At 47.4% G+C, this 26,282-nt stretch overlaps 1 protein-coding gene and 1 long non-coding RNA gene across 2 annotated transcripts in view; one reads left to right on the forward strand and one right to left on the reverse strand.

Annotated features, from left to right (window-relative positions):
* The window catches only part of LOC142786345 (uncharacterized), a 97,493-nt gene that overhangs the window by 55,386 nt on the left and 15,825 nt on the right, over positions 1 to 26,282 (forward strand). The window contains exons 7-8 of the mRNA XM_075883974.1: positions 13,811 to 13,879; positions 18,722 to 18,766. Of these exons, the coding sequence (XP_075740089.1) occupies positions 13,811 to 13,879; positions 18,722 to 18,766 (114 nt within the window). The remainder of the gene's footprint in view (positions 1 to 13,810; positions 13,880 to 18,721; positions 18,767 to 26,282) is intronic.
* LOC142786303 (uncharacterized) lies at positions 719 to 1,917 on the reverse strand. The gene is made up of 2 exons (XR_012888996.1): positions 1,758 to 1,917; positions 719 to 1,377 (listed from the first exon to the last, which is right to left on the reverse strand). It is a non-coding gene; the product is annotated as an uncharacterized LOC142786303 (long non-coding RNA).

The raw sequence follows: 26,282 nt of genomic DNA on the forward strand, positions 1-26,282 counted from the left end.
AGATGGAAACACGGTCACAGGAGTCCGAGGACAGGGCGCCACTTGCGAGAGCTCTTGTCGGCGTCGGGAGATGGCGTAGGGCAAGTTTGGTAGGTCAGAGCTGCACTGTTGTCGAAGGTCGGTGTCAGGAGCTGACGTAGGGCCAGCCCAGGCCAGAGCTACGCTGACGTCGGAGATCGCGAGGGCACAACCGGTCGGCATGGAATTTAGCGAGCGAGTCCCCGTCACGCGAGTTGAGATGGCGCTACTGAATGGGACGGCAGCTATTTGCATGCCAAAGAACATCTTTCTCAAAGGTTTGTGGGCATGGGATTTCGTGATTTAGTAACACGTTGCCCTGTGATTGTGAACCCTGCCTGTGTATTTTATTTGTTTAGCTGATTCGCGCTTTGTAATTCAGTGCACGTATACCTCGACGCGACATATATGCATCAGCGGCCTTGTCTTTGGCTGCGCTTTGAAAAGGGCGAGTGATGTTTCGTCTCGAATAGCAAGTTGGTGTATCAGAATTGTATGGAGCATGTGTCGCATTTCAAGGCTCCGCGTAAACCAGAGCGACATAATAGGTGGCGGACAAGTTTGAGAAATACCGAAAGTGCCTGACGGTGCAGCAAAAAACAAGAAAACAAGAAAAGCTCTGTGAAAATGGCTGGCTCTACTGCTGACTTCTCTGAAGCGACGGGGGCCAAAAGCTCAATTGCATCTGAAATGCCTGACACGACCGCGTAAAGTTCGGCAAATTTATTGTGCTTAGAGACAGCGACTTCACAGCATGGCAATGATGAATCAACAGGGACGCATGCAAAAGGCAGCGCTTAAAGTTCAACAGTTTCAGGTCCCTCCACGCTAAGAGCAGGACGCTTCTCAAAACAACACTGATAGCGTGGGCCTATGAGCTAACGACTCAGTTCCTCATCATGCAAAAAAAGTACATTGGACTGCCAATAAACGAAACTCGCTTAAACAAAAATGCCTCATTAACGGAACTAAACGGGCTCATATGGCTGGATTTCTATGTGTTGCACAGTAAAATTCATCGGTTAATCGAAACAGTGCTTATTGGTCACCTACGGTTAAACGGCACAAACTCTAAACACAGCATAGACTCCCTCATGCCACAGGTAGTCTCACAACCATGGCAACACCTCGAGATCGAGACAAGCCAATCCAGTATCCATTCTCGCTTGTGGCTGTAGGAGCAAAGTCGGCAAGTTGCGGTGGATCACTGTGTTAATTCAGTCTGATCGAAAGGAAGTGGCCGCACCATACACACCCGCTTGATAAAAAGCTACAAATTCTTCAAGAGCTCGATCGAAGCGGCCTGCCCAAGATGGAGGTGGCAAAAAAATACATCCCAAAATCGACGCTGTCGCGGATCTGGAAAAACAGAAAAAGATTGAAGGCACTGTTAAGGACGGTACCTTTACATCTAAACGAATGCGAACGACGCCTTATAAACATCTAGAAAAGTTCTTTTTCTGTCGTTCAAGCGTGCACGGACTTCTAATTTGCCCATAAGCGAGGCAATTCTTGAGCAGAAAGCTCGAGAGATCGCCATGGCTCAGCCGCTTCAAAACACGCCATGGCCTAGTCTTCAAAGCAATCTCGGGTGAGAGTGGTGCAGTCAACAGGGACATTTGCACCAACTGGCAACAGGGGCAGTTTAAGGAAATTTCGGTGAGCTTTGATCCACGAGACGTCTTCATCGTCAACGAGATGGGTCTTTTTTATAAGGCGCTTCCATCAAAGACGCTCACCTTCAAAGGCGAAGCCTGTAGTGAAGGAAAAGGCAGTAAAAATCGCATCATTGTGCTGGTGGGTGCAAACATGGCAGGAGATGAGAAATTGAAGCCGTCGGTAATAGGAAAATCAAGGCACCCACGTTGTTTCAATGGCGTTCGACCAACACCACCTAGAATATTGACAAGGCCCCTCCAGGGAGAGCGTGACGTCACGCTAGTTGCCCACCTGCACCCCGGCCGTCGTCGGCGCTCGTTCTCGTTATATCTGCTGTGGGCACTTATTGAAAGCCGGTGTTTCTTTTTTTTGTTCTTTTTTTGTTCCTGGGCGGTCTGCATTTGTTTACGCCTGCCTTTACACTTTAGTGATCAATCTGTAATAGTCAGAAATGCATTTGTAGAAGTGGTTTTATTAGGACGAAAAGCTAAAACCATCCTACCTCATTTCTTGTTCAATGTTTTGATTTTTCTGTCAGCTGCCTTTTTTTTGTGCGGTGCTTTGGATGGTGTCATTTCGAAGTCTACAAAAGTTGTTCAGAGCGACATTTGTTGCAACACGCACTACATGCCGCACGATAGTCTCAGAGGTATGGCCATTTTCACAAGTCTCTAGCTCAACATCTCCTAGCAGTGATGTGGTAATGGAGCTTACAATGCCACGTTGGTTGTTCGACGCGAGGAACGCCTTTGCATTTTCTCCCTTGGTGAGCTTTTCGACAACAAGCGTTGTCACCAGCACCATGTGCACAGTACATGGCTGCGGAAACTTTAAGCTTCCTCTTGACAAGTTGTCAATCATTGTGTTACCTTCCACATCTATGTTCCTGTTCTCCAGGACGAGCACGCTGCTGTAAAATGAGCATGACAGCTTCTTCAGAGGAGCTGAATGAGCACAATATCCAGCGATATAAGCAACGACCTCCATGTCATGCTTTGGGTTGGAAATTTCATCATTTGAGATGTGAACAGAGAAGTTATGTTGCGATACTTCTGTGTCACTTTTGCTGCTGATGTCTGGCTGCTGAAGCATCAGCAGCTTTTGCAGACGAATTTTCTTTTCAGACTCCAGAAGCTGCCTCAGGGAAACATGATATTGTGCACCAGCAAGCTGACGGTAGCGACCGAAGCGATCTTCAAGAGTGTCAGTTTGAAATTTTCCCAGCAAGACATACTTGAACTTCAGTTCTTCTAAACAGTACCGCGACAGCTCAACAAGGGAGTAGCAAGTGAGTCTCAACGCAGAATGTGTTTCCCTTGTCAAGCAGCCACGGCTCATGTTGACGCTGCTCCAAGCATCTAGCCAGTCTACTATGCCACTAAAGAAAACCAGCTGTTGATCCACCGTAAAATTCACTGGATTTTGAAGGGTGTCGTTCAGTCGGCGACCTTTCGAAGGGGTCTTCACGTTGATGATTTTCCACCACGTCGATATGATGTTTATGAAGAGAGCTGTTGAACTGGCACATGTTGGTTTAAGGGCATCGCCACGCGTCTCAAGTGCGTTTGATACAAACGGATTAATGACATTTAACACCAACTTTACATTTTGTGTCTCCATAGGTGTTGGATTGATTGCCTTGGAATTCAGCTTGTAGCCAAGCTTGAGAAGCGATGTCTGCTCCAGTGCATACAGCTGCCGTACGACTTCAAATGATGCTGGTTTCATTCTGGGCAGCCCGTCGGGCAATATTCCTGACAGGTTCACTTCAGGAAACTAAAAGCATATTCCTTCGTTTTTTTTTATTCATCCAGTTGTTCCTGATGTATTTCAGTATGTGCACAGGGTCTACGACATAAAACAGAGGCCGATTGTTGTCGGCTGGATGAGGATATACAATGCGCACTTCCTGTTTCTCTGAGAAAAACATCATTTTCCGGTTGTGGGAATTGTTGTCGGTAATTACAGCAATGACGCTGAGGCCCATAGATTCCACTTCTAAAATTACTTTCTTGCAGAACTCATGTAGAATTTCGGCGGTCATTTTAGCAACAGGAAAAATGTGAAGCACATCTTTGTTTGATGACAAGAGCGACTGAAGCATGAAAACATGAGCGGTTGTGGCTGCCTCTTGAGAATTGGCTGCAGATCCAACTATGGTGCCCCTCTATAATCGAAGTATGGCTTGATATGAATTTCATCAACCATTAGCGTCACGGTCTTTTCGTTCGGCTGCATGCACTTCACTCTTTCTCGAATGTAGGAGAGGAAGTTCGCTTCGTTTTGCTCCTTCAGTGGATCGCCTCCATACTTGGAACAAACGCGGCGCAGGGTTGAAGGATGGGGTAAAGTCAATTTCGACGCTGATCTGGCAAAGTTATAGGCGTGCGGAGATATGGAGTGCAGAATGCTAGAAAACACTAATGTTTCAGCACTGTAGCGACGAATGGGGGCAGCGAGTGCGAGAGCTATTTGCTCATTTAGCAAACGAAACGAAGCACTGTGTTCTTCGGTCGTGTCACTGTCTTTGGACAGTTCATTCAATAAGGAGCCGATATGCTGCAACACTGACGCTGTTTTCGACGAACTCTCAACTTCAGGCGTCTCAGTCATGTGGTTTTCCAGCTGCTGGAGCAGTGCGGTAACGTCATGATGTCGCGCACTGCGTCTGGAACTGCGCCTCCGCAAGGTAATGAAACCAGCTCTATCATACCTGCTGAGACTGCAAGTGAGAGATCAGCAAGCACAGTGACGGAAAACCTCACGTGTGGTGAAGGATTATCTTCGATGCGGAGAAACATCACCAACGATCGTTTGCCTTGATGGTCCAGAAATCATTACTGCATACAGCAGAAAGCTTGCCTCTTAAGTGTTCGAAAGAGGACACAGCATTTCTCTCCTCTTCGCTTTTTTTTGCGCATATAGAGTTCTTAATCGCTTTGCTCAAGACCTCGTCTTCCATTCGAGCTCGTTTCGAGACGGGAGATTCTCGGCGATTGCGATTCGTGCTCAGGTAGGACGGACAGTTCGGAAACACCGAGGGTATAGCATCTCACACTAGGCGCACCCTCTCGCTGTCGACTGTCAATGTTTGTCCCAACGCTGCGTTGAAATGTGACAGCTTTGTGATGAAGTCAGCCTCGAGGAAGTGGAGTTCACAGACCTGCGCCAAGCATAACAGTGACTTCATTACTTTCATACGAAACGGGCTAATGGGAACTTTGACACGAGCCTGAGTATTTCTTTTCTATTTTACCGCACTGCCCTACCTGAAGCGCGACAAAACTATCATCACCACTCACGATAGTCGCTCGGTTCAACAGTAACAGAGCCAGAACGCCAGTAATGCGATAGAGCCGGTAAGACAACAAACTTCAGCGGTTTCTCACCTTGGAGTGTATGCTTGGTGTGAAATCCTTTCGCGGAATGGCTTTTATCCAAGACTTCTTCAGAGCTTCATCCTTGGGGAATGCGAAAACACGCACTTTGGGAGCACTGTCATAATTGCCGCGGCACCCGGGAACACAACAACGTCCCATTACGCACTGATCGATGTGTAATCACATACTCACAAATACAACACCAATAAAATAGGACACGTGGGAACGGACGAAGACTCGGAGCAGTGCGATGCAGCACCAAGCCTAACGCAGTCTAACCAGCGAAGCAGGTAGCGATGAAAGGCAAACCTGTCGTGGCTTGTCCGCCGTTCGGGGTAAAAAAGTGCGCGGGGTGACCAACACCACAACCTGAGCGACACGTCCTCGGCCACTGGACAGTCGGTGATATGTCCGGGGAGACGTTGAGGCTGCCACCCAGGATCCGGCGAAGGACGACTTTTGCGACGCGTCTCACGAACAAGTAGAAGATGCGTTTAATTTACATATTTGCAAGAGAAGTACATTGCAACGAGAGCGTTCAGACGCGCCTTTTCATCACAAGGGCCCTGAGCGCACTCGAGACGAGCGGGCCAGCGAAGTCCAGAGAGAGAGCACAGCGCACTCCCGACACGCTCCTTTTATAGCCGTCCGTGCACGCGCTAGACACCGACTGTGTGTCCCAGCGACGCTGATGTGCATTTCCTGCGGCGCACACAGACGCCTCCCGCGTTCCTGCCGGACGCGGACAGCGTTTGACCGTTACGCCGATGAGCGTCCCTTGCAAGCCACCTCCTTGCTGTGCCGGTCATAACATCGGACAACTAGCGTGACGTATGCCGTCTGGAGAGAGGGGTATGAATGGGCCTTGTGAATAGTCTAGGTGATGTTGGTTCGACACCTTCCCGTTATGTAACATGGGAACGGAAAAGCGTGGATGACCATGGCCATATTGGAAAACTGGCTTCGGGAGGAAGACGCTAGATTTACGAGGCAAGGCAAAAAGGTTGTCTTCATCGTGGACAATTGCTCAGCCCACTGTCAGGTTCAAGTACTCCAAGCCATCACTCTGGAGTTCTTGCCAGCCAATTCAATGGCATTGATCCAGCCAACAGATCAAGGGATTATTCAGAACATTAAAGTTCATTGCCACAGAAAATTACCCCATCATATGCTGCTGAGAGCAGGCAGCGAGAAATGCTACAGGTTAGATTTATTGGCAGCCATCCACATTTTGGCTTGTGCCTGGGAGCAAGTGAAGGCAACAACAATACATAGATGCTTTCACCATGCTGGCTTTCAAGTGCAAGAAAGCAGTAGCTGATGAAGAAGAAAGCCCTGCTAATGCCGACATTAAGACAGTATTCAGTCAGGTCGTACCCTCTGCCCCTTTCACTCTGCAGGACTACGAATCAATGGATGAAAATGTTGAAGAGACTGTCAAGTAAATGATTGCCGAAGTGCAAGATGAGGATCAATCTTCCAGTGTTGAATGTGATGACAGTACTGCCAGTTCAGTGGTGCCACCAGACCGATCAGCTAGAGAGGCTGCTGAACTTATGCAGCGCTACTTTGAGAATGAGACTTGTCCAGAATTCTAGCTAGTTTGTCAGACATAGGTGCATACCTTGTGAAAAAACAACTCAATCTTGCCAAACAAAGCACTCTTCACTCCCTTTTTTTTTCTCCTACTCATCCTCATGAGTAAGGTGAGGTTTGTGCAATTGGAATAAAGGTCTTGGTTTACTAAAAAAGGGTTTACTAAATAAGTGTACTTTGCTTAAATGAAACTTCTGATAAATGGAACAGTTGTATGCTTATAAATGTAACAGTTGTATGGATCCCCTTCGAATTTCATTTAAGAGAAGTTGACTGTACTTTCTTGTTTCAAATTCAGATGCCACTTTTTGAGCTGGCTCATCTATGCCTACTTGGACCAAAAAAGTATTAATTGTTGTAGAATAACCAGTGAACAGAAATCGGTCTTCATACTATTTCTCTGATGAAGCCATGTTTTTTTCCTTCTCTTTTATGTTCACTATATTCGTGTGATTATTAGTTTGACATGCTTTATGTCGTCAAGCCAGATTTTCTCGGTTTTTAGATGTCTTTAGTGCTTCGTCGTCACCGTCTTGCAACATTGCAGGCCCACATCCCACCATGGTGCTGACAACACAGCACTGTTTATTAAGGGGTAGGTGGCGATGAAAAAAACTTTTTTCGTTTGTTGACCTAGAGCAATGAAATTTCGCATGCATTCTCATAAGTGTCTTGAATAAAGAAATATGCAGTTTCATCATGATACTTTGAGTAGTTCCCAAGTTGCATCATGCTACGTGGTTTGGCTTATGTGGTATGTTCGTGGAAAGCCTAGCGCTGTAACAAAACATACCAGAAAGCTGCAAATGGTGCTGATCTTTACTCAGAAGAAGACTATTGGGTATGAGAACCGCAGAATATTTTTATCACTTCTCTTTTTTTTTATAGAGATCACGGCTGCCTACACACATTGTCAGAAACAGTGTCACGTACAAGCCATCTTCTAGAAAAAAACAACAACAAAAAACTGAGCCATAAACAAGAATTATAAGATTGTCAAACCCTCAAAAAATGTTTTGGGATTCCGAAAAAAAAAAACTGCATCAAAATTTGTCCAGGCAGCCATAAACAAGAATTATAAGATTGTCAAACCCTCAAGAAATGTTTTGGGATTCCGAAAAAAAAAAAAAAAACTGCATCAAAATTTGTCCAGGCATTCCCGTGCTACACTTTTCACGAGCAATGCATAATGTCCAAAACACACTTGTGAGAAAAAGCGTCGACAGGCTTTTTTTCGATGAACTTTCTTGTTTCTCGTTGGATATTGATGAAAATTGGCCCAGGCACTAAAAATGACCTCACAATCCTTCCATAAAAATTTTGAGGCGATACCACAAACACTTTATGAGAGACAAATTATTTCTTCATTGAACTTCATGGAGGAGATGAGCATATTGTTAAAAAAAAAAAGCAGTATTGAGAAAACTGCGTTTAAAGTTTCAACTTTTCTTTACGTCTGACACCTAAAAATTGTGATCTCAGGTTTGTCTTGTGATATTTGACTTCTCGGGCATCTGGTCTCTGACCAGTGTTCCTTGGTTGTTTTTTTTTTCCCATAACCTCCTTTTCATGATTTACAAAGAACAAGCATGGATTTCAAACCAAGTTCTCTGTATGAAGGAGTGGTGTGATAGGCATAACAGAAAGGTCGTAATTGAATAAGACCATATACTGAAATGATTACACATATTTTTTGTGCTGAAGTTGTAATTAGTGTAATTGAGTACTTGATTACAAATAATCACTGAGCATTGCTTTATTTGGAAAAAGGTTTGTTGCATCAGAAAACTGGATCACACCATGACGCCCGATGCCTTCTTTCCAAATAACAAAGTTATAGGCAGAAGACTTGTGGCACAGGAATTTTTAGCAGTATAATTAATGAAGCGAAACGGGCATATAAAAATTTGTGCCCCTGATTGACACATGCTCTTTTGCCACTCTAGCAGTAAAGGGCATCATCATACAGCCGGTCGTGGAAACTCTAATCTATGGGGCTTTCATTGCCTTCGAACATTCATACACTTCGTGGCGATATCAAGCACCGCTCCAAGCACGTCTAAATCGCATCACAAAAGCTTATTGACAGCACTCCATATGACGGTGGAGTGCGTGGCCGCGTGGACAGTGCAGCCGGCGCGTAATGCACTTGCCGGCGGCGTTCGGTGACGATGCCCAAAATGTGTAACTACGATGACAAAAACACGGCGCACACTGCGCTTGGCATCGCATTTTCGAGTGACGATGCGCGAAACTGCTAGCCGCTGTTCCGAGCAATCCTTGGCTTTGAAGGGGGGGGGGGGGGGGGGTGACAAGCTTCACTGTGTGGTCTGTTGTCGATGCGTAAAATGCCCAAACGTGGTTCAGAGGAGGTAGTGAGTGATGTGCTTCATTCCTTGCGAAGAAGCACGGTCGCCAAGAGTGCGCTAGCGCGTCGTTCCTGCCCGCAGTCTCGCTGTCAGCAGAGCTAGGGCTAAAGCCAACTCCGATGACACGCCGCGCTCGTAGACCACGCGCCCACTCGTAGTAATCTGATCGTGCCGTCCCTTACCGCTTCGTTGCTTGCGAAGAAGCACATCGCCACAAGTGCGCTAGCTCGTCGGTCCTGCCTGCAGTCTCGCTGTTGGCGGAGTTAGGGCTAAGGACGACTTTGACGACTTTGATGGAAAGGACTCATGTTGTTGTTGCCAGTCTGCCATCTTGGCTGAAGGACTCTGTGTACTCTGTGTACAATATGTAAATACATTTCTTTTGTTTACTCGCAACCCAGGACATTCTGGTGGAGGTGCTGGGTACGAAGACAGTATAACGAAGCTACACAGCGGCCGAAGCTTAGTTTATTCAAAGACTGTGACACAGTAGATGTATCATGTTTTGAGTGTAAAGACTTCGGCGAAGTGATAGCGACATAGACGACAATGCTGTTGAGTCACTGTGACACAGACTACAAAAAGAAAAGAAAAACATGAAAGACGCGGAAAACTCTCGTGGCAGGAGCACCGAGAATAAAAAGGCAGGAGTGGATGGGCAGCGCATGGTGCAAGTACCGTATTTACTCGATTCTACCGCGCCCTCGATTGTAACGCGCACCCGATTTCCACCACGAAAAAAAAAACAACAAAAAAACAGAGGACATCGATTTCAACGCGCACCCATTTTTCTCGCTGGCCCGCACGATCACACCACTCAAAAAAACGACTCCTTTCGGGAGCGTCTTCGATTTAAATATGAGGTACGGGCGAAGCTTGTGCTCATCTGACGTGTAACAGAGCATTGCCGTCCCTGCAGTTTTACCGTGGACCGATGTCAGCACGCGAACTTGCTTCGCCCCATTCTTCTTGACAGTTGTGGTGCCGGGCATGTCGAAGTAAAGAGGCGTCTGATCGGCATTCCCGATTTGCCCAAGCAGGTAGCCGTTGTTGCGCCGCAAGTTTAGAACGAACCTCTGAAAACTGTGAAGCTTTTCATCGTACTCCACCACAAAACTTTTCGCATATGCATGTTCGCCTTCGGAGGGAAAAGCCTTTCCTCTTCATAAAGTTTGTTAGCCAGCACCTGCTCGCTTTAAACTGGCTCCGCATTAGACCTTTTTCCAAGACTAATTGCATGGCCCGCACTTGGAGCAGTTCTGTCGTCACGGGCCGCTGTGCCGCTCGCTGCTCAAGCACATACTCGCCGAGCAGCTCTTTATTTGCCGAAACCGACCCTGCTGTGGTCCACTGAAGCCTTTGCGTGAAGCTTTGCTGTCGACAATCTTCTGCTTTTGTTTCCGCCGGTCCCGCATGCACGTTTCGGGAACTCCGAGCGACCGCGATGCGGCCCGATTTTCGTCCGTTTCTGCACACGCGATGACTTTTCTTTTAAAAGCGGCATCGTGGCGCGCTCGAGTTTTTAGAGTTGGCCCTTCCACGCCGTCGATGCTAATGCAGTACTAGATGACGAGCTCCTCAGCACACGTACGAAGTGCCGCACATGGGAAACACGTAGGCAGAAATGGCCGACGCGCCATGCCGACGCACGTAGGGGGCGGCCATTTTGGATTTGCCGATGGCAATAGATTGACCGCAATTTTTTTGTTTGTACTCGATTCTAACGTGCATGCGACTTAAGAACTCGCTTAACCGGAAAAAAAGGTGCGCGTTAGATTCGAGCAATTACCGTAGCGTTCGGTGGAAGAGGCAGCGATGCGAAGAACAAATCCCTGTTCCTGCCGACGCCTAGTGCCTCAGAGTTTGTGGCTCTGAATTATCAAGAAGTCCACGGGCCGCCCCAGAGTTCACCTGTACGTGAGTCGTCACGAGGGGTCCCGACGACAACCGTTCACGACTCACCGTTTGACTCTCAGCAGAGTTGATCTTCTATAGATTAAATGTTTGGATGTGTGGGTGCTACTTAAAACGCCCGCTTTGTCCTTATTTCTTGAACCTCGTACGGTGAAGCTAATACACCGTGACATTTTGGCATCCAGGGGACAGGACGAACTTGTTCTCTGTGGCACAGACACATTGTAGATGCTATGGAAATGCAGAAATTAAGGGAACTGGGGAGCGAGTGAGCTTGTCAGAGGCAGAGTTGAGAGGGTGGAGGAGACTGCAGGAAAATCGTCAGCGAGATGATAGAGCGGCTCAGCATGAAGCGGCGAAAGAACACGACCTGATGGCTGTTGAGCGAGAAAAAATACCGGCAAACGTGTGGCTTCGGAGCAAGCTCTAGCCAAAGCAGAGGAACGCAGCCTTCCGCTACGCATAAGGCTTGCCGAGCTAGATGCAGCACCAGCGTACCGAACGCCACCGGGAGAATGACCTGAAGTACAAGCAGTGCGCTACCCTTCCATAAATCTTCGAAAATTTCTCCTGCAGTTTGAGATTGCCCGAGACGACTTTGACGCGTACCTCAAGAGGTTCGAATGCGTGAGGACAAGCCGAGGCTGGGACAAATTACAATGGGCAATCGCCTTGAGCATGTGCCTCGCAGGAGAAGCTCTGAAAGTGTATGGAAGACTGTCTTCTGACTACTGCCTAGATTATACTCATGTAAAGATAGCTCTTCTGCGGCATTTTCGTCTCATGGCAGAAGAGTATCGTGAGCGTTTCCGAGCGTCAAAACCATAGAACGGAGAGACAGCTACACAGTTTGTAGCTAGAATTAAAGGACATTTTGATAGGTGGATTGATCTCTCGGAGACCCCGTACTTTCGATAGTCTAGTTTAGTTGATCGTCAAGGAGCATTTTTTGTCCAATTGTATAAGAAGTTGGTCACTTGCTTCCGCAAAGGGAAATGCACCACCTTGGGTACCTCTACCTAAGCAGCTGATGAATTTATAGACGTTCAGCACCAGAAAAACTTGGCCCCGTATATGCATGTAATCTGCAAATGTGGTCGAAAGACTATAGTCTTGCGTGTGGAGAGAGTGAACAATTTATTTTATGTTCTCCGTAAAAAAATCGGTGGATGGTATTCTGGAGGCACTGCGTTAGAGTGCCTGGAGCGGGCAGCGGAGGCGATCGAGTGCATCAAGTCAAGTCACATGTGAGACATGAGCGTCACCTGGCAGCGTTCTTAAAAAAAAAGCGCGTGACTCCGAGACGGGTGTTTGCGCCCGTCGCAGAGGTGATAAGGTTTAGAACGCAAGGCAACGGGTTGGTGCCACCACCATCCCGTCTTAGCAAAGCGTTAGAAACTCCCCGTTCCGTGCAAGCGTTGCATGGTCAGCGCTGCGTGATAAGTGCTACGGTTCTAAAAATTGCTTATGTATGCCTTTTCTAGTAAAAGATGTACATGCCAGTAAAGGATGTACATGCAGAATATATACGTGTTATGGTGCCCCAAACTTGCACAATAGTTGCTTATTAATTGACAATTGCACAAGTATAAACGCTAAACCTTGAGCAGCATTGGTGGGCGCTGTGGATGGAGTCGGCTGTTTCAAGTACCGGTGCCGTTAAGAGTGGACAAACAGACAAATGTACAGACACAGACAGACCAAAATTTTTGGGTCGAAAGCCCCCAAGAAAGGCTATCGTCTTTAAAACTTCTTCTATTTTCATAAGCATGCGAAAGTGCCCGGTACTGAGAAGCAAAGCTTTCTCGGTGATATGCAACCTGTTATTGCAAAATGCACCGTGTGCAACAGAATGGGCCACACAGCTGTCAGCTGCCGATCCAAAGTTCAAACATTTTTAGAAATGTCATCGTCACAGGCATGATACGATGCGGTGTCTGGAAAAAGGACCATGGCAAAACCAAACTTTTTGCATTGTAGATAACAATCAGGTGACACCCGAAACAAGGTAGCAAGAAAATATTGGGCTTGCTGCTTTTGAAGGGGTTGTCATAAGCAAAATTGGGGAAAATGCCTCTGCTAGTGACGTTATGAGCTTGGTGCAGGAGGACTGCGAGGACTATTGGCCTGATGTGCGATCTATGGCGGAGCTGCGAATCGGGCTTGTATGATGTCACTTCGAGGTTTTGTGCACTTTTGAGGCGCGGCGCAGTGTAGGAACCACAGTCGTGGTAAAACTCAACAAAGTAGTAGTTCAATTGGTTAAATTGTGTGCGGTGGTTATTGACGCTTTCATAATAACCATGGGTGTCTTGGTTATATTGTGTGTGGTGGCTATTGATGCTTTCATAATAACCTTGGGTGTCTGCTTTTAACGCTCATTTTAAAAGCATAGCATTTTGATTCTTAAAACTGCGGCCGCTTGTCTCCGCGGCAAGTGCTGCGCAATGGTGAAGTACTGCTCTGTGCCTCTATATGATCACGCACCCGTAAAAAGGTCGTTAACTTTCACTACTATTCCAAGTACCCGATGGGAAAGAAGTGGATAGTTACACTCGGAAAAGGGAAAGCACCCCCCACCCCCCTTAATCAGTCGTGCTTGCATCGTTACTCTGCTTGCGTTGGTACTTTACCTTTTGCTACATACTCGCTGACCCTAATTATTTACCTACTGCATTGAGTATTGCCTTTTTCTACACCTAAATAGAGCTTTATTTGATTTGTGTACGCAGATGGAAATACTGCACCATTTACTAATAGCACATTTGGTTACATGAAGTGTATTTTCGTAATTCACTGTGTTAATTACTTGTACGAAAGTCCTCGTGGGCTCTTCAGAAAAGCACTATTTCTAACAAGTGGTCTTTCTTGCAGTGTCTGCTGGACTGTCTCCAACGTTTACTCTCTTGCCAGGCATGGACACAAAGATGCGCTTGCGAGAACGTGAGTGATGGCAGTTTCTCCTATTTTAGGGGCATTTCTCGTAGCTGCCGAATTTCTTAGTACTAGACAAGTGTGACTTATCTGGCGAGGAGACACTTGTATATCGCTATATTTCATGCCCTATAATAATGCGGATACACTAGGCATGATGCTAACTCATCCGGGTTCTAGAAAAGGCTACACAGACGGTGGTGGTAGTGAAAAACATTTTCTAATATATTTACAGTGAGAGGTATGGATAAGGCGAGTCTGAAGCTTCTGCACATTCCTCTTGCTGTATAAGTAGCACACATTCTGCTGCTAAATCGGGTTTGGCTCGCCCACATCGTCAATGCATCTAGAAATGCACATACGCAAACAATGTGAATCGGGAGTGACATTTCACTTGTTCAGTGTTCATCTTATAATATTATATTACGAGAATATTTTTTGCGGAGAACCAAACAGCGCGTTGGTGGCCGTTCGCTAACCAGTCATCGCAAGAACGTCATGTTCCTGTGAAAAATTGTCGCACTAAAAAGGTGGTGCTTTCCAAGAAGATCGTCGCAGCTTTGCCGCAAAGGCAAAGCAATGAACGTGATAGCAACAATTTGAAAGGTCACGCACAGAATAGAATGCAGATCAAATTGTGCCCCACTTTTCTCCCGCGCAAATTACGCAAAAAACCTACCCACAGGTACAGATGCACGCAAACAGGCATCTGAGTTGTTACTTCGCTGTGTCTGCAGAGTGTGCGCTTTTCGAAAACTGAGATTCGGAATGATTGTAGTGACCTTGGTGCACCCGGTAATTACAACAAAATCCTTTTAGGTAAAGCCCAAGGCCAGCCAAGGCATACGATTCTCCCCACTGCGAAATAAGGGCGCACGAGGGGGCATCATTGCTCCCCTTCTCTAAGCGTGGCGAAGTACGCAAAAAAGATGAGAGCGTGCGCCACCGCGCGATGTGGCGATGTGCGCTCATTGCGCCATCTTGCTAGCAATGCTGAAGACACGATAATTTCCCACGGGATGCCCATCAGTAGTGGTAAGTGGTAGATATAGATAGTGTTGTTTTAATGTTGAAGGACGTGCTCCTCTGTGGCTCAGTGATTAGCGCCTCGCACTCGTGATGCAGAGGACCCAAGTTCGATTCCGCGCGCCTTGTCTTTTTTTGGATTTTTTTCTTTCTTGCATCTTCATATATATAGATACTTGTACATATATGGTGAGTGACGGCAACGCCAACGCCGGCGGAAAAATCCAGCCCAAAGTGTCCATATAATTGCTATCGCAATAATATAAAAAAAAAACGAAGGAATTTATGCAAAGTGAACAATAACTGGTTTTTACCAACTACTTTCCACAAGTGCTTGAGTCTCATAATAATTAAAGCTGTATATATTTCAGCAAAGCAGACAGCAAAATTATTGCAAAACTTATCTTATTCCTAAAGGTCTTGGTATCGGGAAACAGTTGGTTCAGTGATACGATGTAGTTGTCGAAGTTGTCCGTTTCACATTCTGTTGTTGGAAATGGTGGTCGCGGAAGACAATCTGCGTCAGCGTGACATCGACCGCTTTTATGGGAAACCATGAAGTCGTATTCTTGTAGACGAAGTGCCCAACGCACAAGCTGACTAGATGGGTCACGCAGATTGACCAACCAGCAGAGAGAATGATGGTCTGTCACAATGGTAAAGAAGCATCCGTAGAGGTAGGACTTGAAGTGCTGCACTGCGAGGCATTTGCCCTGTGATGGTGTAGTTACGCTCGGACTTGCTTAGCGAGGGACTTGCATACGCTACGACATGTTCTTTGTTATCCAAGTGTTCAATCAGCACAGCACCTACATCAATACTGCTAGCGTCTGTGTGAAGTTCCTTGGTAGCCAGAGGATTGAGGTGTGGAAGATTTGGATGAGACGTCAAAAGAAACTTCAACTCGGATAAAGCAGACTCACATTCAGGGATCCAGTCAAACTGCGGCCCTTTCTGAAGCAGGCACGTGAGCAGGTACGCAATATTGTAAAACTGGGAATGAATCGAAGGAAGTGTGAACAAAGCTCCAAAAAGCTGTGCAGTTCTTACATCAAGTGAGGTTCCTTGAACGCCTCCACTGCGGCAGTCTTCACGGGATCCAGTCGTATGCCTTTTTTGTCCACAAATCATCCAAGGACGAGTCTTTGGCGCTCTCAAAACGATATTTCTTTGAGTTGAGCACCAAGCCTGCTTTGCTTAGGCAGTCAAACACGAGACCGAAGCATGTGTTATCCTCACAAAAGGTGCACTTGAAAATTAAATGGTCTTAGTAACACATACCCACTTGCCTATTCAATCCACGTAGAATGTTGTCCATGAAGCGCTCAAAAGTTGCAGGCATGTTGCATAACCCGAATGGCATCGCATTAAATTCAAAAAGTCCATCTGGTGTGGCAAATGCCGTTTTCTACTTGTTTTCTTAGTGCATTGTAATCTGCCGGTATCAAAAAGTAAGAGCTCGATGAAAGACAGTCAATAGTGTCAATTCGCGGGACTAAGTATATGTCTTTTTTTTTTTTTTTTGGTGATGGCGTCAAAATGACGGTAGTCAACGTAATATCGCCATTTCCCATCCTTCTTCCTCACTAGACTTACTGGAGCGACCCACGAACTACATGATTCTTGAATTACATCTTTCTTGAGCGTCTCACAAACCTATTCATTGATCACTGCATGTTCCGAAGGCAATACACGTTATAGTTTCTGTCAGCGATGTCTTGTCGATGCGGTGCTTCATACGAGAAGCAGGGAATGACGGTGGAGTGTGTAGCTGTGCGAAATCGAAGAGACCGGCGTGTTTGCGCAGAATACTCCCCAGTTCATTACGCTCGTTGGTGCTCAGTGGCTTATCGATCATAGCCATAATGGTGTCCCTGGCGTGCAGATTATGGCAATGGGTCTAATCTGGGAAATCAACTGCTCTCTGAAAGGATGCCAAAGGAGAATACCTGATGTTCATCAATCTCTGGAAGTTTCGGACCCTCCGGCAGCACTGTCGGTTCATCAGAGCAGTTGATCACCCATAAACCAGTACGCACTTGCGCATTGGATAGCATGCAGTAGATAATTGAAACAGTCTGCTTTGTGCAACTGAGAGCCCTGCCGCGGTGGTATAGTGGCTAAGGTACTCGGCTGCTGACCCACAGGTCGTGAGATCGAATCCCAGCTGCGGTGACTGCATTTTCGATGGAGATGAAATTGTTAAAGGCCCGTGTGCTTAGATTTGGGCGCATGTTAAAGAACCCCAGGTAGCCGAAATTTCCGTAGTCGTCTACTACAGCGTCTTTCATAATCATATGGTGGTTTTAGGACGTTAAACACTACGTTTCATTTATGCAACTGAGATGAATGGGCTCCATGGTTGCGTCAAACGTTTCCTCACTTGCAGGGGAACAGGCAACCGGGACACATTTGCTGACAATGGCGGCACAGTTGTGTCTACGAACAAGCAAAGGACACTTTCCTGACAGTGCGGAATCTTCATGAATGCAACTGGGACATACAAGTCTACTGTAATTTGTCCTGCGTGGGAATCGACAGTGACACCACATATCTTCAGAAAATCCAGTCCAGAATGACTTCATGCGTAATACAAGGGAAAACAGCAGACTCTGCAACAAATTTCTAATACGCCAAAGTAACAGTCATAGTGCACGCACCAACAGGTTGTAACACATTCCCACTCATTCCACAAAACGTATCAGCACGGTCTTAACGAAACATGACTTTTTGTTCAAGGAGGCAGGTGAACACGAGACTCATCACTGACCCGATAGCACCTGTGTCCACTAAGGCTATTGTTGGTACACCATCGATAAGCACATAAACCTTATTTTTAAACATGGAAGCTAAAGAGGATATTTCTGTTGGAATCGAAGACTGTCCAGAGAGATCACCTTCAACGGCCACTCGGACTAGTTTTCCGGAGAAGGCCAGAAGTGGGTGCGCCGAGGAGACGGTGATCCGTTGATGCGCGGGGTAGGAGGTGGTGTCACACTGCGGTCAGAAGCCAGAGATTGGTTTCGTAGGGGTCCTGGGGTCTCGTTCGATGCACTTCCTGGGAATGCCTGTGCTCGTGTAATGTTAGACCGGTTATATCTCGGCAATTGGTCGTACCTCGGTAGCTGCCGGTAGTTGCAATACCTGGTAGTGTGGACTTAAAAGCCACAGTTGTAGCAGACTAGTAAAGCACACTCGCCGAACCAATGCGCAGACTGCTCAGTTGTGAAGGGTCGGCGATCAGCTTGCTGAATTGGGGCTGCCCGCCTCTGAGTGGCAGGGCCGAGCTGAATGCGCTGGCCGAAATTCTGCTTGGACGCAAATGAGTCATGACGTGGCCACGGAGTTTTAGTTTTGTTGATGTCTTTCATACATACTGATTGTTGCAAAGAAGCTAATGCCGCCGTGTAGTAAGGCCTAGTCGGCGTAGACCTGTGCATAGTTGAGGCGGTTGATTCTTGACCCTTGCACTAGGCCATGACGACTGTTGTCAATGGCAGACCAGCAAGACGACGGCTCCGGTGAAGTTCAAACAGCTGTGGCTCTGTGGTACATATGTTTTGTACCCAGCACCTCCACTACTCAATTATGTCCAAAAGAAGGGTTTATTTTATTCAGAGGCGACGTAACAATCGGCTTGAAGGTGTAGAATGAATGTGCACCGGATACCTTTGCCAATAGCTGAACATGCTCTTCTTCTGTCACCTTCCTGTTCCCTGCTGTACAGATGCACATACCTAAATTACGTGTGTGGTAATAATATGCTAGATATATTTGAACAAATAGATGTACTCAAATTTTTTTTTCTTTTGTGTATCGTTATAGGAGGCCTTCAGCGCCATGAAGTGAAGGACTCCTCTACACAGACATGTAAGTGTTATAATAACCTTATTTGTTTATGTAAATATTGTGAGCGCGACAAGGGAATGACTCTTTATTCTCTTTGTAATCATCATCACCTGTACATCTTCTTCATCTAAGGATATCATCACCGGCGTCATTCAGCTCGAGCCTGGCCGAATAAACCCGTTCCTCACAAGTGGTGGACTGTGCTTTTCGTTCCCTCAAGTCCTCTAGCCCGTTCTCACTGGAGCTCCGCTCGGGTCGTCGCGTACAACCCCCTGCCATGGCGGCCCAAGAAAACCCTGGCCCATCCAACGTCGCCGTCCTACTGCAGCCACCGCCACCCGCTCCGTCCAACAACACTCGCCTGCGTGATCCACCTGTGTTTTCCGGTATCCGAGGCGATGATGTCGAAGACTGGATCAAGAACTACGACCTCGTCAGCGATTTGAACAGGTGGGACAATCCACACAAGTTGCGCAGCGTCCCATTTTACTTGTCCGATGTTGCGAAAACTTGGTTCTGGAACCACCACCCAGATCTTCCCAACTGGGACACTTTCGAGCAGCAAATTCGTCAGGTATTTGGTGCCCCTGCAGTTCGCACTGAGGCAGCAAAGAAGAAACTCGCTCAACGCACGCAGCTGCCGGGTGAATCTTACACCTCTTATATCGAGGATGTCCTTGCACTGTGCAAGCGCGTTAACACCGGCATGTCTCAAAACGACCAAATACGCCACATTATTAAAGGCATTAACACCGTCGCCTTTCACGCCCTCGCCACGCAAAATCCTGCCACCACCCAGGACGTGATAACCATCTGTCAGCGACTTGACGAGCTTCAGTCTCTTCGCCTTTGCTACGATGCCACCGACGTTCCTTTGCCTGCACCCCTCAACTTGCGTGCGCTTATTCGCGACATCATTCGTGAAGAGCTGCACGGGCGCTGCTCTTCCTGTGCTGCGGAAGTTACTTCACCTCCTGAAAAAGATAGCTTGCGAGACCTGATTAAACAAGAGATCGCCTCCGCATCGCATGTGACGTGTTCCAACAGTCCCTGCGTGCGCCAGACGCGCACGTACGCCGAAGTTGCCGCGCTCTCTGCCGCACCCACCGTTTCTGTGCCTACAACAGCAGACCATACGCCTGTGGCTTCGTAATCACCGCCAGTGCGTGCACCACCTTACTACGCACCTCAGCGTAGAAGGTGTACGTGTTGAGGCTCTTGTAGACACTGGCGCTGCCGTTTCGATTACATATTCGTGCTGATTTTTGTTCCCGCCTTCGAAAAGTCGCCACACCTTATGGCGGCCCACCTCTACGTGCGGCGACCAACGCTCTCATTCGTTCACTTGCACAGTGTATCGTTCGTGTCTGCATAGAAGGCATTCGTCATCACATTGTTTTCGCGGTATTTCGTGAGTGCACCCACGCTCTCATTCTTGGGTGGGATTTCTTGTCTTCTGCGTCCGCTTTCATATCATGTGATCAGCGCCTCCTGCATCTAAACGCCACTGACTCTTCTCCGCTTGAACAAGGTGGACGCATCGGACTTGTCACCACGTCAGATTACGTACTTCGGCCATACATCGAAGAAATTAAAAGTGTTAATTGCACCAACATTGTGGATGGCGACGTACTAATTCTCCCTTACGGTCATACCCTACGTAGAGGCATTATGATCACACCGGAGCTTATTCGCTTCTTCGATGGGTGTGCGTACCTAACCGCCATAAATCAAACGTCAGAGTGTGTACTGCTCCCCTGTGGCTCAACAGTATCTTGCGCGGTCGACAGTGAGCCTGTTGCGATTGTTACTCTTCCGAACAACAACCACAACGATGTTCCGAAGTCGCAATCATTGCCATTCAATGCCTCTGCCACACCTGTGTCGGCGACAATAAGCAATGACTTAACACCTGATCAAACTGAAGATTTGCTCGCCCTGTTAAATAGACACCGTTCTCTATTTGACGTGAACTCGCCCGCCCTCAGCATGACTACCACCGCTACTCACAGCATCCAGACTGACGGCTCTCGTATTGTACATCGGCGTCCATATCGCGTGTCTCAGGCAGAACGCAAGATCATCGAGGAAAACGTCTCAGACATGCTACGACGTAACATCATACGTCCTTCCTCGAGTCTCTGGTCATCCCCTGTTGTTCTCGTTCAAAAGAAAGATGGGACAGTGCGTTTCTGCGTCGATTAGTGTGCGCTAAACAAAATAACGCGCAAGGATGTTTATCCCCTCCCTCGGATCGACGATGCACTGGATTCATTACAGGGCGCAGAGTATTTTTCCAGCTTCGACCTTAGGTCAGGCTACTGGCAGACACCAATGTCGGAGTCTGATAAAGAGAAGACCGCCTTTTCAACGCCAGATGGGTTGTATGAGTTCAATGTGATGCCTTTTGGACTCTGTAATGCGCCCGCCACCTTCGAACGCATGATAGACGGCGTATTGCGTGGTTTGAAATGGAAAACATGTCTGTGCTATCTCGATGACATAGTAGTGTTTTCATCCACGTTCTCGCAGCATCTACAACGTCTTGACGAAGTCCTCACATGCCTTGCAAAAGCTGGTCTACAGCTTAACACCAAGAAATGTACCTTTGCTAGCAAGACAATCAAGGTTCTCGGCCACCTTGTCAGCAAAGAAGGAATTCGGCCCGACCCCGAGAAGCTTGCCGCTGTCCTCGATTTTCCTCGTCCACTACGTCAGAAGGACCTGCGCAGCTTTCTTGGGTTATCTTCTTACTTCCGGCGCTTCATACGTGGTTTCGCGGAACTTGCGTCTCCGCTCCATCAACTCCTCGCAAAGAACGTCCCCTTCATTTTGTCCGAAGACTGCGAAAGCGCTTTCACGGCATTGAAGCAAGCCCTCACGTCGGATCCGGTACTGTGCCACTTCGATTCCACCGCACCCACCATCCTTCACACCGACGCAAGTAGTCATGGTCTCGGTGCGGTACTCTTGCAGCGTGACAAAAACTCACGCGGACGCGTCGTTGCTTACGCAAGTCGTGCTCTTACCGCTCCAGAAAAGAACTACACTATCACAGAGCAGGAGTGCCTTGCTGTTGTTTGGGCAGTGCATAGATTCCGACCATATCTTCACGGCCGTCATTTTACCGTCGTGACTGACCATAATGCCCTATGCTGGCTTTCATCGCTGAAAAACTTATCGGGTCGCCTTGGTCGCTGGGCGCTTCGCTTACAGGAGTATGATTTCGATGTCGCCTACAGATCTGGGAAGAAGCATCAAGATTATGATGCTCTATCGCGCTGTCCTTTGCCCAGCGGAAGCAATTCACCATCGATACTCCAAAACAACAGCACCTCTCCAATCGCAGCGCTAAGTTCATCACCTGCCACCCTATCCGTCCTTGTTTCACAACAACGTGTCGACCCATACTGCCGCACCATTGTTGACCGCTTGACCGGCTCTACTACTCCTCCAAACGCCAGACTCCGTGGACAACTTGAACAATTTAAGCTTGTCGGTGATGCTTTATGTCGCTACGTTTACCACATCGATGGCAACAAGTGGGTACCCGTCATCCCACGTTCTCTGCAACGTGAAGTTCTGGAAGCCTTTCATGATGATCCAACCGCTGCTCATCTAGGCTACCACAAGACTTACGACAAAATACGAAGTCGTTGTTTTTGGCCTGGCCTCTCTTCAGCCGTCGCTAAGTACGTCGCCTCCTGTGTCCATTGCCAACGGCGAAAACGACCGACAACTGCTCCGGCTGGCTTAAATGCAACCTCTTCCTTGTCCCGCCTCACCTTTTGAAGTCGTTGGAATCGACTTGTATGGCCCTCTTCCTATATCATTCAATGGGAATCGCTGGATTGTCACGGCAGTCGACCACCTTACCCGCTACGCAGAAACTGCTTATATACCATCTGAGACTGCCACTGAGATCGCCGATTTCTTTCTTCGCCACATCTTTTTGCGTCATGGAGCTCCACGCATTCTCCTCAGTGATCGTGGCAAAGTCTTCCTATCTTCCATTGTCGAGCAAGTTTTGCGTGCCTCGAACACTGTTCACGAGACCACTTCTAGCTACCACCCGCAGACCAACGGATTGACTGAACGGTTTCATCGGACCCTATTGGGACATGATCGCCATGTACATTCACCCCAACCACACGAACTGGGATGCAATTCTACCCTTCGTGACAGTCGCCTATAATACGGCTGCTCAACGCACTACCGGCTTTTCTCCATTTTTTCTCGTCCATGGTCTCTCGCCGAGTTTCGCTCTGGATGTCTCTTTCCTTTCCGCCCCTGCACCCTCGACGGCTCCTTTCTCTGAAGAATTCCTATCTCGTCTCGCACACTGCCGTCACCAGGCCCGTATTATCATCGGCCTCTCTCAAGACACTCGAAAATCTCGCTACGACTCGTCTCGCCGTGTTGTGAGTTTTTCCCCTGGTGACGAAGTTCTTCTATGGACTCCACTACGCGTCCCCGGCCTATGCGACAAATTCATCAGTCGTTTCATTGGGCCATACACGGTGGTCGAACAGACATCTCCTGTCAATTACCGCGTTTCTCCTCTTAGCGCGAGTCCTGATCATCGTTGCCGAGGAACAGAGATAGTGCACGTATCTTGTTTGAAGCCTTATGCGCGACGCATTTCATAATACTCTCAAGCGACCAGGCGGCCGCTTTCACCGCGCGGGGGAATTAGTGTGAGCGCGACAAGCGAATGACTCTTTATTCTCTTTGTAATCATCATCACCTGTACATCTTCTTCATCTAAGAATATCATCACCGGCGTGATTGAGCTCGAGCCTGGCCGAATAAACCGGTTCCTCACAATATTTTATTGTAAATGCAATGCATAAGGGAACTTCAGAAAGTCAGTTCAGGTGCTGCAACATCACTGATTCATTCAACACATGAATATTACACAGTCAATTGTGATGAAGTTGACAAAAAGTTGTTGCCTGCAAGAAAAATAATTGTCCCTTGCCTGTTTCAACTGCAAACCTGTATGTACAGTCTGCTGGTATGTTCCATGTGGCCTTTGCAAAAACTCCCTTTTGGACAGCTTGGTGACATTACTACAGGGTAAGATCGGGCACCGCCAGGGCATGTCTTCTTAGCTATATGATGTGAGCCATGATCACGGTGTAAGAATAAGCAAGGTGTCTACAATTGCTACTCCGCGCAAGAAGGGAGCAAAGGCAGATTGTGTTTGCCGATGACCTTCAGGTACGAGTAGTTCCTGTCACGCGAGTTGAGATGATGCTACTGTATGGGGCGCCAGGTATTTGAGCGCGAAAGAACATATTCCTGAAAGGTTTGCAGGCATGGGATTTGGGGATCTAGTCACACATTTTCCTGTGCCCGTAAGCCCTGCCTGTGTTTTAGTGCATGTGTACTTCGACGCGGCTTATGACTCCTAGTACACATCAGTGGCCTTGTCACTGGCTGCGCCTTGAAAGGGGCAAGTGGTGTTTCTTCCTGAATTGTAAGTCGGGGTATCGAACTTGTACGGAGCGTGTGTCGCTTTTCAAGGCTCCGTGTAAACCAGAACGCTAGGATAACGGGCGGTGGGTGATTGCGAAAGCTGACGGAAGCTTCAGCCTGCTGACCATACATGCGCGAAGCAGTTCCTGGAAGAAGCAATCTCTACCACATATCATTCAAAATACAAGAGAAACGTCCTGTTGCACACACCAAAAAAAAACGTGTTCTCACTCAGGTGGCTGTACCTGCAGTTTTACCGGGGCTGCCCAACATACCTGACTGTGCAGCAAACAAAAACTCGGAAAGCATTGTGAAAACTGCTGGCTCTACTGCCGACTTCTCGGAAGCGACGGGGGCCAAAATGTTCAATTGCATCTGAAGTGCCTGACAGGCATGCTAAAAGCACATCAATTTATTATGTGTAGAGGTAGCGGCTTCGCAGCAGGGTGATGATGAATCAACAGGCACTGACAAGAAATACATCGCGCGAAGGTATGGCAGTAAGCCTAACTAGCTCTCGAATTTCATCTAGTGCAAACACGTGAACGCAATCACGGTAGTTTTGGAGCCGTTCTTAGTGACGTCTGCTCTGAAAAATCTGTTGTCCATGCATGCAGTCCACTAATGAACAGAAGAATTGTGCAGACGGTTCGGCTAGGAGATGATGATATAGAAACGAACTGCCACCGAAGACTAGCGATGTTGCTGCAGGTTTTGTTCTTGCGCAGCAGCTTTTATGTTTTGTTGAAGACGATGCTGAAGAAGCACTTCAACGTGTGTAGTGCTGGAAAACTTGCTAGGCGCAGCCAGGTTCACAAGAGACGATGGCAGTCTATTTTCTTGGAGGACTGTCAGGTTAGAAGAAATACAAATTATAGAGACTCCAATGTAGCAATTACGAGCTTTGACAGGGGCCAGGTTTTAAGGACTGTGGTTAAACTTATGAACGAAGTCGATGCTGACGAAGAAAGTGCTTAACAGCGCAAACGACAGGACTGGATAGAAGAGTCGAGAATAGAGCACCAACCAGCCCAATCAAGCACTTTGATGAAGTCAAGGCTATCAATGCTGACATCCGATGATTTCTTGCGCATATGGAACAAAAGGACGAGACCCAGGTCAAGCTCCACGAGGGGTGCGAATGACGTGGTACGAGGACTCCAGTGCTGGTGAGACCCAACCCGACGCCTACCGCTATTCCGGGGATCATAAAGATCATTTAATCACATACGACATCACAAAATATTATTACTTTGGGCATAGGCGATTCCCACTGCCACACATAATGTTGAAAAGGGCTCACGCAGTCACGCTACATTTACTGCAAAACGAGAACTTGCCCAACTACGTATTTTCTAAATAAAATTCACCCTGATAGTGAAATTCTAGGCGAGTGTGATACGTGTGATACGTACGATGGCATGATTAGAATTAGACACATGCTGGTGGGCTGTCCCGCGACTCTTGCCGACCCCGAAGAACATTGGTTTTACTGGCAGAAGATGGTACAAAGCGCGTGTTATCAAGATCAACTATGGGCAGTCCAGAAGATCCATGATAGTCCATGATGTCAGGCTGAGCCATAATGCCCGGTACTGTCAGCTTGGCCTGACAGTACCAACGTGGATGTGGCCCGCCTCGGTCTGTAAAGACTTGGCTTCAGCACACCAATAAAGTTTCATGAATCAATTAATGAAAGTGTACTTTATAATGCATTTTTCTTAGTTGGAAGTTGGTTTGATTCAGTTTTCTGCCATTGCTGTGAACATCCTGTTAACGAAATTTTACTGCAATGTAAGTTAAGTGACATAGTCTACGACACAGCTCTGTTCTATGGTCCATAATGTCTACGTTGAAGTCGCCGACTAGTTTGAAGGCTTTGTAGTACTTCTAGGTGTTTTATATTGTTTTGTCACAATAATGATTGCTGTTAGTTCATTGTTGTACATTTTTTTGTTAGTCACCCACGAATCTCCCAGTGACTGACTGGCCCAGATGGCTGCAAAGCTGGGCCCTTAGGAGTTTCGCCCCTAAAAGATAAAGCTGCCACAATAGA

Source organism: Rhipicephalus microplus, unplaced genomic scaffold (genome assembly GCF_043290135.1).
Source record: "Rhipicephalus microplus isolate Deutch F79 unplaced genomic scaffold, USDA_Rmic scaffold_22, whole genome shotgun sequence".
Taxonomy (NCBI): domain Eukaryota; kingdom Metazoa; phylum Arthropoda; class Arachnida; order Ixodida; family Ixodidae; genus Rhipicephalus; species Rhipicephalus microplus.